General features: G+C 40.2%; 1 protein-coding gene across 4 annotated transcripts in view; it reads right to left on the bottom strand.

Moving 5' to 3' along the window:
• The window catches only part of PRELID2 (PRELI domain containing 2), an 83,008-nt gene that overhangs the window by 66,398 nt on the left and 5,007 nt on the right, over window positions 1-11,603 (bottom strand). For all 4 annotated transcript variants that reach the window (XR_006679546.1, XM_045284860.1, XM_045284861.1 and 1 more), the window contains exons 2-4: window positions 5,862-5,919; window positions 2,054-2,127; window positions 373-533 (exon numbers count right to left, since the gene is read on the bottom strand). Coding sequence is in view for 3 of the 4 variants with exons in the window: in XM_045284860.1 (XP_045140795.1) it covers window positions 373-533; window positions 2,054-2,127; window positions 5,862-5,907 (281 nt within the window). In the remaining variant the exon portion in view is untranslated. The remainder of the gene's footprint in view (window positions 1-372; window positions 534-2,053; window positions 2,128-5,861; window positions 5,920-11,603) is intronic.

The following is an 11,603-nucleotide window of genomic DNA, read 5'->3' as shown; positions in this document are numbered from 1 at the left end:
TCTGTGTATCTCAGGTTGGTCAAAGAGGAGTTGAGCTATTTTCCCCAAAAGAGAAATATGTTCATTAAAAATGTGTGATTAAAAATCAATTTGTATATATTTATATACATAAGCTTTTATAACAAAGAATCTCTGAGTTTACACTGCTTAGGGGACACTGAGCTTTTAAAGGTGAGGGGGAAATATGGAAATAGATCACAGCAATGGTTGAACATGTCAATGAATTGTACCAACAAATTAATTAATTAAATTAAAAAGTTTAAAGTGTCCCTGAGTTAAGCAGATGTTGAGCATAGAATCATAGTTCTTTAAACTGTGTGGCTCATGTGTGCATCCCTAATCCAACACACACATGTGTGTGTGTACTCTTACCAATTTGGATTTTCCACACTTTCCCGAAAAACAGACTCTTCCTTCATAGATGCATACTGTGTCCAGGTAAGACAGTGACTCTGTATCGCCATGCTTCTTTCCTGAAGATTGAGCCATGATTCCTCTTCTAACTGGATATCAGGTATCTTTAAAATGTTCACCTGTCCAACAGAGGGAGGAGAGCTTTCTCAATTTAGGAAGAGCAGGTTCCCTACAGGACTGCATCCGGATGGCTTCCGGTCTTGGAAAATTAAGAGGACAAGGGACCCTGATAGACAAATGGTAGCTCAGCAATGACTACAAGCCTTGATCATCAAATACACTGTGACCTTCCTAACAGCTGGTGAGGACATGCAAATGGCCCAGAATTTATGCAAGCTGTAGAGTCCCTGGCCTGATTTCCCTAACTGCTAAACACTAAGTAAAGTATCAGCCTCCTTCACGCCTCCTCTCGGGCTGGTTATGGCCTTCTTAAATTGATGGATTCTAAACGGGCCCACTTATGAGCAGTCACATGCAGGACATTATCAGGTAAAATATTTTCTTCCTTTAAAACTCTGTCCAATACTGAGAAATGTATGTGTTTCCAGGTGGAGGAGACATGGAAAATTACAAAGGAAGAACTGTACAAGTCAGAAGTAGCTTTACATTGTTTAAGACTTGAGATACAAGACAAAGTTGAATGCCTCTTGAAATAATAGATCCAAAGCACATATATAGGGTAAAAGCAAGGTACACACACTGTGGGAAAAGCCAGTAATAATTCTCTCCATTTTACCATCTAAACATTTTTTAAAGATCATTTTCCTTTTCATTCCTGATTTCTTCTCATGGATGAAGTGATGGAGTCATTTAATCTATGACGAGGAAGCGAGGGAAGCCAACATTGATTCCATAGGCAGTACAGCAATGTAACAGGTAAGCCGATTGCAGGCGCCAAGCTGGGCTCTGCATCACACACAAACCACTTCCGGCTTGGAAGGACAGGCTGGGCTGTTTTAAAGGGGGCATGTCAAGAAGTTCGGCCCTTACTTCCTCATCACTCTAAAATCACTTCCCTGCACAAGCCTTCGATGGTTCAAGAAGTGCCATTAAAATTCCCACATACCTTTTTCCAATGAACTATCACCAGAGGGCTTGTAGGGTTCAAAGAGAGAAAACATTGGCTATCACAAAGACTTCTGTCATCAACGCTGACTTTATAGAAACATACAGAAAGTCTGGCAGAGAGCACAGGCCCTCCCTGAAATACCCTGTCTGTCATCCCTGACAGCGAAGTGGAATCTGAAGCCTTCTTATTAAAGATTAGACTAAAGAGTTACAATATGCCCAATTCTAATCATTCTTATCTAAAAGCTATTTCTCATTTTGGACAGGTTAAAAAAATCGCCTCATACAAAAAGCACAGCATATCTTTAAGATAACTAGAGGCCATCTCTATGTTCTCTAAGAGCACCTCCCATCACCGGGGAAACACAAAGAGAGGAAACTCCAGGGTTGGTCCTGGAGTCTGCCCAAACTGAGGGTGAGGTGTGAGAGCCTCCTTGCTGCAGAGGACGGTGAGGTACAAGGCCTGGGACGCTCCCACGTTCTTTCACATCATAAAATGCTCTCTTGTAAGGGGGACTTCAAAATCACCCAGTGTCATCCCCAATCTGGTTAAATTCTGAAATGAGTTTACCTTCCGCAAAATTTCTGGGACCACATTTTGACAGACAGCAATCCTCTTCCGGTAAATGATCCCTGTTGATATATCTAGAAAGAGAAACGTTTTATTTACACTGTGGCCCCCCCCAAACAAATATCAAGAATATGTACCCTTGTCTTCATGTCCACCTCAGTTTTCTTTTGGTAGCATTCCAGGAGAAAACACTTACCTCAAACCTGCTTCCATGCCCACATTTCTGGGCCAGATCATTCCAAGGATATTTATTGCAAGGAATGAGCATGACACATGTACTCAGTGTACATCCCAGAGCAAGGATAAAATAAGCGCACATCACTCACTGCTCTGGTCTATCAACGTCAGTGCTCAAGCAGCCAATGGCCATCCAGCCTCAGCTCACCTCTGAAGAAGAATGCCTTCACACACACACGGCGAGAAGAGTCTGAATCTGCCACCTGCTGCACCAAACACATTTTCAAGTACTTATTTCCAGCTGCAAAAAATCTACAGCTAAATTATATCGGCCACACTTTGCGTCCTCATAGAACAGCAGAGCATTCTAGCTGAGCCCGTTCTCTTTCGGAGGGCGTTTCCCACCTGGGACCAGACGTGTAAAAGGCAAGAACTAAATGTTAAGTTAAGAAAACTGGAGCCCTGGTGGCATAGTGGTTATGCACTGAGCTGCTAACCACACGGGCAGCAGTTTAAAACCACCAGCTGCTCGGCAGGAGAAAGACGAGGCATTCTAGTCCTGTAAAGTTACACTCTCGGAAACCCACGGGGCAGTTCTACCCTGTTCTATCGGGCTGCTATGAGTTCGAAGTGACTTTACGGCACTGAATTTGGTTGGGGTTTGGGGAACAAAAAAGGGAAACGGAGGCAGAAAAAAATAATGAACTTCAGCATGCACGAGTGATCGAGATACACTAATAAAGAGGTTCCTAAAGCCTCAGGTCTTGTAACTACTCCCCTGGTACAAACCCTGAGCTCTGAAGCGTTGATAAATTCAGAAGTGTCTCCTCGCCCCGCAGGCATCCCTTGGCCATCTCCCGCAAGGACTAGTGCGCACACATTTATTAAAGGATTGGCCACTCCCAGAGGCAAAGATACCCCTGAAGTCAACAGCAAAAACTACTATTAGCATTTTTAGATCTCTTTGAAATATGCACAGGACTCTTCCGTTTGATCTTCACAACCTACAGCAGAATTAATCCGATGTTGCCACTTGGCAGGTGACGAAACTGAGACTCTGAGAAATACGCAGCGACAAAACCAGGACTTGAAATGACTCCTGGCCGAAGCCGTATCATAAGGTTCTTCAGTGAGTGTGGTCGCATGAGCAAATTCGGGGTTTCTTTTCACTTAAAAAATAAAAACTGCTTCTACCTTTCATAGAAGGAATGTGAGGAAATTGAGAAATAGAGATGGAGAAGGAACTCATGAAAACGATTTCCCAGACGCGCCTGCAAGAAAGTCAGGTTTGGGAATCCCCTCCCTGCCTTGCATGGCAGCCTCCACAATATAGACCACATCTACTTATCCTCAGCGAGGATGCTTTCAGCTGACCCGTTGTGAATGGGCCAAGAGAGCCGGGGAGAGCAGAAATGCAGGGAAAGGAAGCCACGGGGAGGGTGGTCTCCCACGTCCTTTTCAGAAGTTGGCATTGTAAGCTATTAATACGTTAGCAGTCAGCAGAACTTCGAGGTGTCTTGTTGTTTTTCTTTCGAGACAAACTACTGGTCAGATATTTGAAATAACTTTTTGAGTCCCTTAGAATAATTAGAGAAGAAAAGTAGGGGTGCAATATGCCAGGTGTGGAGCCAGTTATCTATTTACTACATGTAATTTCAAGTGTCTTAAAACAGGAATTGCCTTACTGCATTTTAATACTTAATAACATATGTTACATCATGATTTGTACCATAGCAGTTATCCTTTTCCACATTGACAAAACAACTTCTCTTTGTCTATTAAAGTCTGGCTAAACCATGAAAAAAGTATAATAAAAATAAGAACTGTTAAAGACATGTAAGAAATAGTCTTACATGTCATAGTTTGTGTTCACCCAGCACAGAGAGGGACCCAGAGCCAGTTAAGGACCAGTTTTCTCAGAGGTTGAAAAATAAGTAAACTAGTCCTCGGCCTGGGAGACTCACAAGATTTGTACATGAAACGGCAACGCTTACTGTTGTAACTTCGTGTACTGCCCAGTTTTCAAGTACAAGTACTGCCAGTGAAGATGCTTCTGCTAAAGATGAGGATGGCAAAGGTCAATGGAGACTCCTGGATTATCTTCCAGGGGCCTTTAGACATTTTCTTTAAAAGTCAGATAGTTAGTATTTCAGATTTCACTGGTCATATTATCTGTCTCAACCACTCAACTTTGTCATTGTTATGCAAAAACAGCCACAGACAATATGGAAAAAAGTGGATGCAGCCGAGTGTCAATAAACCTCTAGTCACAAAAACAGTTCACATGGGTCATGGATTGCCAACACCTGTTCTAGGCCACACTGAGCCACTTCACTCAGCAGTGGGTTTCCAGACACTAACCATATAAGCCATTCGAATGATTATATACTCACATCTCTTATACACACTATCAATCATATTAATTTTGTCATCTCCCCACGCATCTGTCAGTTTTTCCTACTGTGGTGCCTTGCAGGTTCCTGTGACGCTGGAAGCTATGCGACCAGCAATTCCAATACAAGCAGAGTCTCTCATGGTAATCAGGTTTCAGTGATACTTTTAGACTAAGAAGGTCTAGGAAGAAGAAATAGGCTTTCCACTTCTAAAAGAAGTGAAATTGTTATGAATAACAGAGGAACATTATCTTAAACACTGTCAGATGATGAGCCCCTCAGGTTATAAGGCAGTCAGAATATGAGTGGGACAGAGCTGACCCCTCAAAGTAGAGTCGCCCTTAATTTCATGGATGGAGCAAAGCTTTGGGGGCCTTCATTTAAAGATGGAGCACAACTCGAAGAGAGAAGAAGGAGCTGCAAATATCCCTTACAAAGCAGAATGTGGAATGCACAAACTATGAATCTAGGAGAACTGATTATCATCAAAAATGAAACAGGATGTATACAGATAAATATCCTAGATATTAGCGAGTTGAAAGTGACTGACATTGGCCATTTTTGAGTGTGACAATCATATGATTTCTATTCTGGAGTGACAAATTCAAGAGGACTGTAATCTCATTCATTGTCAAAAGAACAATTCAATGTCTACCTTACAGTACAATGTAAGATTGGATAATGTCGACACGCCTACAATGCAGGCCAGTGCATACAACGATTATTCACACTTACATAACAAACACTAAAGCCAATGGTGAAGAAACTGAAGAACCCCTGCCTCTGTCTCAGACGGAGCCATTGGCACCTAACAGCATCTGTCATCTAGAAAAGAGTATAAATGCATGGCATATCTTAATAGCCATATGACCTTGAAAAATTATTTAAACTCTCAGCCCCTCAGCTTCCTCATTCACTAGAGATAATAAAAATATCTTCATAATACATATGAAAGGAGTTCATAGAGTTAGAAGTCCTGGCACATGTAAGTTCATGGAAAGTGTTCGCTGTTACAATTACATGTTGATTAATAATCAATTACTAATTTAGTAAGTGACAAGTCTTCTTCAATTGGTATAAATGTTGGTGGCCCTAAGTGCCAGACCTTTCTATCCTCACCTCAAGTACAGAAATACATCTGTCTAAAACACACATCCTCATGTACACACACCTTTTCTTTAAGGATCAGTATTGTGTAATGATCATCACTGAATGAAGGGCAATCTTGGAGAACTCACCAATGTTTTCCTCCACGGTTTTCACAGAGATGACATTTTTATCCATGGGATTGGGATACTAAAATAAAAACACCAAAGACAAATTACCATTTATCTTTTACCAAAGTGGATTATATTAGCAGTGATCACAACTATGTGCAGAACCAATGCATCTTTTCTAAGCAACGGCCAGTCTTCAACGGAGGATCTTTTACTATTTAACTAAGCAGATGAGCTGTTATCATATACTGGACAGTATGAAACCAGAGGAAACCTTCACTGCACAGTTTCTCACATGGAGCAGCTCATAGATCCCAACCATCAGCCTGTGGCTCAACAGCCCAAGGCTTAAACCCTGTCTCACCTGGGTTCTAATGTCAAGCACACACCCACCACCACTACTATCAAATCGATTGACTCTGACTCACATCGACACTACAGTACAGTGCAGAATGGCTCCAAGATTTTCAAACTAAATCTTTAGGAGAGTAGACGGCCTCATCTTGCACCAGAAACCGATTGTTGGGTTTGAGCAACCAGTTTGTGGTTAGCAACTCAACGCATAACCCACAGTGCGACAGGGGCTCCTGCCAATCACATCATAGGTGCTTAATCAATATGTTTTCCCTGAAAGACAATTTGTAAAAACTCTGACAACAGCATCATTTCTGTTGCAGGCAATTGATATACATCATCTCCGTTTAACTCTTAAAACCATCCCATGAAAGACTGGTCTGTTGTTTTCCTTTTCATGTAGGAGAGACGGTCAAAGTATAGCTTCCAGTTCATGGAGTCTGGACTCATTCCAAACAAACTGTGAATACACACGTCTATGAAATCAGCGGATGGCTGCTTGTCTTAGTCTCCTTGGGGTGTTTAAAAAAAAAATCCAATCAAAACACTGGCATCCAAGGGAATTGCTGGGCCATTAAACTCAAGGCAAAAGGTCAGTTCAGAAGATGATGCTGACTGGTTTTTTCTATTCCAAAATCATGATAAGACTTTCCTCAAAGGACACAGGACAATCGCAAGGGCTGTTTACGAAGAAGTTTTCAGAACATGGAGAAGTGTATTGCTGAGACAAAGCTTCAAAAGGGTGCCAAGGGATTGCTTTCCATCACAGCAATTCACCTGTTCATTCTCGGAGAAGGCATTAGGAAACTTTCATCGACAGCCCTGTTTTGCCTCCACAGACTTCTTTTTATGCCCTATACTAAAAGAAAAAAAAATTCAAAGGAAGCTGTGTTAGTCTGGGGACTTAGGAGAAACAAATCCACAGCAACTCATGTATAAGGAAGAGTTTTATGTGAAGAAAATGTGCATCACGAAAACATCCCAACCCAATGTCCAACATTAACCCATTAACCCAACACCAGTCCACAAAGTCCTCCACCTCACAAAACAGAGGCAATGATGCCGACTGCAGGAGGAAAGCTGAGTCAGTGAACAAATAAGCATCTCAGCACTAGCAGGGATCTCCACACGGATGCTCCAGCATCCAGGGCTGCATCGGGATAGGTCCATGTGGCTTCTCCTTGGGGATGTCTTGTAGGAAGTCAATCTTGCAAGCTGAAGCAGGGAACTGCTAAGGCAGCTGCACCCTGGTGCGACCATCACAAAGCAAGAGACCCGAGAACTAGAAAGGCGAGGCTCACCACCCATTTATCCCTCTGCCTTTCAATTAGCCCCACATGTGATTATCAGCCAGGTTGGCACAATTAACTAACTCAGAAGCCAATTTACGTGCCTCGAGGATGTGAAAACTAATGTTTTGACATGGTATAGGTCAAAGAGCACAGAATTCTTCAGAGAAGGGTTAGAGAGAAGGAAACAAATAACAACTTCAGAAGTGGATAGCCTAGATGGACAATATGTCGAGAAAAAATAGCTTCGTGTATTTATTTTTGTTTAATAGTGGTTTCCATGGAAATATAGTGAATGGTATTTCACTAGAACCAAATAATATAAAAATATAAAATTACACAATTTTATGAAAAGTTGATTCCAACAAATTTGAAAATCTAGAAGAAATGGATAAATTTCTAGAAATGTATTATTTACCTAAATTACCACAGAGTGATGTAGAAAATCTCAGCAAGCCTATAACACGAGAAGAAAGAGATCTAGTCCTAGAAAAACTCCCAACATCAAAAAGCCCGGGTCCAGATGGTTTCACTGGGGAATTCTATGAAACATTTAGAGAAGACTTAATACCAATTTCATTTAAACTATTCCACAATACACAAATGGATAATATACTACCAAACTCATTTTTGAGGCCACTATAACTCTGATACCTAAACCAGGCAAAGACATCAACAGAATTGAAAATTACAGACTAACACCTCGAATGAATATAGATGCCAAGATCTTCAATAAAACACTAGCCAACAGAATGCAATTAAACATCAAAAAATAATATATCTCAATCAAGTGGAATTAATACAATTATGCAAGGTGGTTTATCATTAAAAAACAATGTAATTCAGCACATCAAATAAGGGAAAAGAACTATATGATTTCAGCAATCGATGCAGAAAAGGCATTTGATAAAATTCAACATGCATTACTCATTAAAGCACTAAACAAAATCGGTATAGAAAGAAAGCTTCTCCGCTTGGCACATGGGTGTATGTGTGGATTGTGATAGAGTTGTACGAGCCCCAGGAACACGATTTTAAAGAAAGAAAAGCTTCTGAAAAGAACAAAAGCAATGTATGTGAAACACAGAGCCTTCCTCTCACTGAATGGAGAGCAATTTAAACCATTTCCTCTTTTTACAGGAACTAGACAAGGTTTCCTTTATCACCACTTTAATGCAGTTCTGGAAGTTTTAGCGATGGCCATAAGACATCAAAAATTAAAAAAAATTAAAAAGACACCAAAAATAAATGAAAGGTATCTACACAGGCATAGAAGAAATACAAGTATCTTTATTTGAAATTAACATAAAGCTATATATAGAAAACCCTAAAAATTCAATTAAACAATTGCTCAAGCTAATTGAGAATTTTGGCAACATAATGAGCTATAAGATCAACATATGAAAACCCATTGGATTCTTGAGTATTAAGGATAATGATACCAAAAAAAGATATCAAAAGAACAACGCTATTTACAGTAATGTATAAAAGATTAAATATTTAGGAATAAATATTACCAGAAAAACAAAAGGCTTATACAAAGAAAATTTTTACAAAGAAAACAAAATACTCCATTGAGAAATCTGAAAGAACTTACACAAATAGAAGACGTTACCATGTTCCTGGATGAGCAGACTAAATATTGTGAAAATGTCCCTATTGCCAAAATTACTTTACAATTCCAGTCCAAATCCCACCAAAATTTTTCAAGGAAGTGGAAAATTAATTACCAACCTTATGTGAAAAGGAACAGAGCATTTTTCCTAGGATAAATAAAGCATTTAAAAAAACAAAAGCAAAGTAGGAAGCCTTTCACTCCCAGACCTTAAACCAACAGAAAGCAAAAGAATCTAATACTGGTACAACGACAGAGATGCCGACCAAAGGATTAGGGCTGGAAACCAAAAATGCAAACAAGTGCCTCTAGGTACCTATTTTTATATTCTTAAAAAGTAAACACATTAAATGGGCAAGAGACAGCCTTTTCAACAAATGGTACTGGAAAAACTGGGTCTTCACCCACTAAAGAATGGAACAAGACCCATACCTCACACACAGTACACAAACAAACCCAAAGTGGATCGAAGACCTGACTATAAATCACACAATTATTAAGACCATCAGTGTGAAAAACAGGGATAAACTAAGGACCCCAATGCAAGGCAGCAACACACTGCTGAACATAATGAAAAAGCTACCCTCCAGAGCACAAAGCTAAACCTGGGACCGACTGAAACACAACACTGCTGCCCAGAAAAGCCTGCATCCAGAGAGCCCAAAGAGAAGCCACAGACTGGGGGAAATATTCAGTAACAATACAGCAAGCAAATGGCTAATCTCCAAAATCTATAGAAAACTCCAACATCTTAAAAATAAAAACACAAATAATCCAACCAAAACTAGGAACAAAACATGAATAGGCAGTTTACCAAAGAAGACATACAGGCAACCAATAATCATAGGAGGAAATGTTCGGGATCATTAGCAATAAGAGAAATACAAATTAAAGCAACATGAGATATCACCTCACATGGACACTTTTGGCAAAATTCAATAAAACAGAAAATAACTACTGCTGGAGAGGAGGGGGGATATATGAACAATTTTATATTGCTAGAGGGGCTGTGGAATTGTACAGCCATTATGGAAATCAGCATGCCATTTTGTAAAATAAATGCAAATCCAAGTACCTTATGATCCAGCAATGTCTCTACAGGACATATACCCTAAAGAAATTAAGAATATAACATGGACAGATATATGTGCAGCTATGTTTATTGCAGCAATTTCCACAATAGCAAAAATATGGAAACAACCAAAACCCCAACTACAGAGAAATGGATAAACAAGCTTTGGTACATTCATAGTATGGAATTTTATGCATCAATAAAAAAAGTATAACTCTTAAATACCACAACACATGAACAAAATTAGAGAACATTATGCACAGTAAACTCAGTCAATCTTACAAGGATAAATATTTAATAGCACCATTGTTATAAGGAAAAACAAAGAAGAAATGTGGTTCATACAGCAATACACAAGACTTTCATGACTACAAGGAGGCCAGAGACGAGGGCGGGACAAGGGAGAGAGGAGGAATGGGGGGAGAGGGGAGGGGGAATTGGAGGGTTTAAGAGGAAATAAAATTAAATTAAAATTTCTTCATTAAAAAAGAAAACCCTCCAGCTTCCTTACCGCTGAGATTTAAACATTGTTCTAAGTGGCTGAAAAGGAGGAAAAGGAAAAGTGAAGTGGACTTGGTGTCTCTAGCGACAGGGAAGCTCATTTCAAACAGATGGAAAATAAATAAATAAATGTTCCTGTGGTTTGTAGCCAGGAGCGCTGGTCACAAAGGCCGGGCTGCTAACCACAAGGTCAGCAGTTTGAAACCACCACAGCTCTGAAGGGAAAGATAAAGCTTTCTACTCCCATAAAGAATTAGTCGAGGAAAGTTAATGGGATCATTCTATTCTGTTCTACAGGGTTGCTTGCTGTGAGTTGAAATCAACTCAGACAGGGGATGGATCTCCCCCACCTAACACAGTTTCTGGCACATGCGAGGCACAAATGAAACAACAAATGGGTTATTTAGAAGCAAACCTTGCTGACCTCAGAGGCAGCTTTCTAAGATACGCTTTATTCTGAGGCCAACCTGTAAAGCACGCAGCTGTCGTCAGCTGCCTCAAAAGGTACGTGCTGCCAGTCACTTCCATGCTAGCAACTACAACCTCCCCAACTCAGCAAAAACGTGGTTTTTAAAAAATATATTTTTTCACTCGGTCATTCATTTATTCATTGAATTTTGCTCTAGAAAGAAATGCTCAAAATTACAATGACTCCTTTCTTGAAGGTTAGCCCAAAAAAGACACACACCCACTATGAGGGTCAGGCTCACTCACTCAGAGGTCTGCCCCTCAACCGAGGGGACTTCCCGTACACAGAATAGGATGACTGGAGGCTCAGCACAAGTCCTCTGAATTGTGTGTGTGTATCTGTGTGTGTTACAACTTGTACACTGAAGTAAAATGAGCATCTTTCCTTTACTGCAGTTCAGGTTGGTCCACTTTATGTACCTAATACAACCTGCCTGGATCTTATAAATACGTGGTACATGTGG

Source organism: Echinops telfairi, unplaced genomic scaffold (genome assembly GCF_000313985.2).
Source record: "Echinops telfairi isolate 266 unplaced genomic scaffold, ASM31398v2 ScPeMD7_7469;HRSCAF=8507_0, whole genome shotgun sequence".
In the NCBI taxonomy this organism is placed as follows: Eukaryota; Metazoa; Chordata; class Mammalia; order Afrosoricida; family Tenrecidae; genus Echinops; species Echinops telfairi.
The sequence above is the reverse complement of the archived record's forward strand: the minus strand, read 5'-3'. Positions and strand labels throughout refer to the sequence as shown.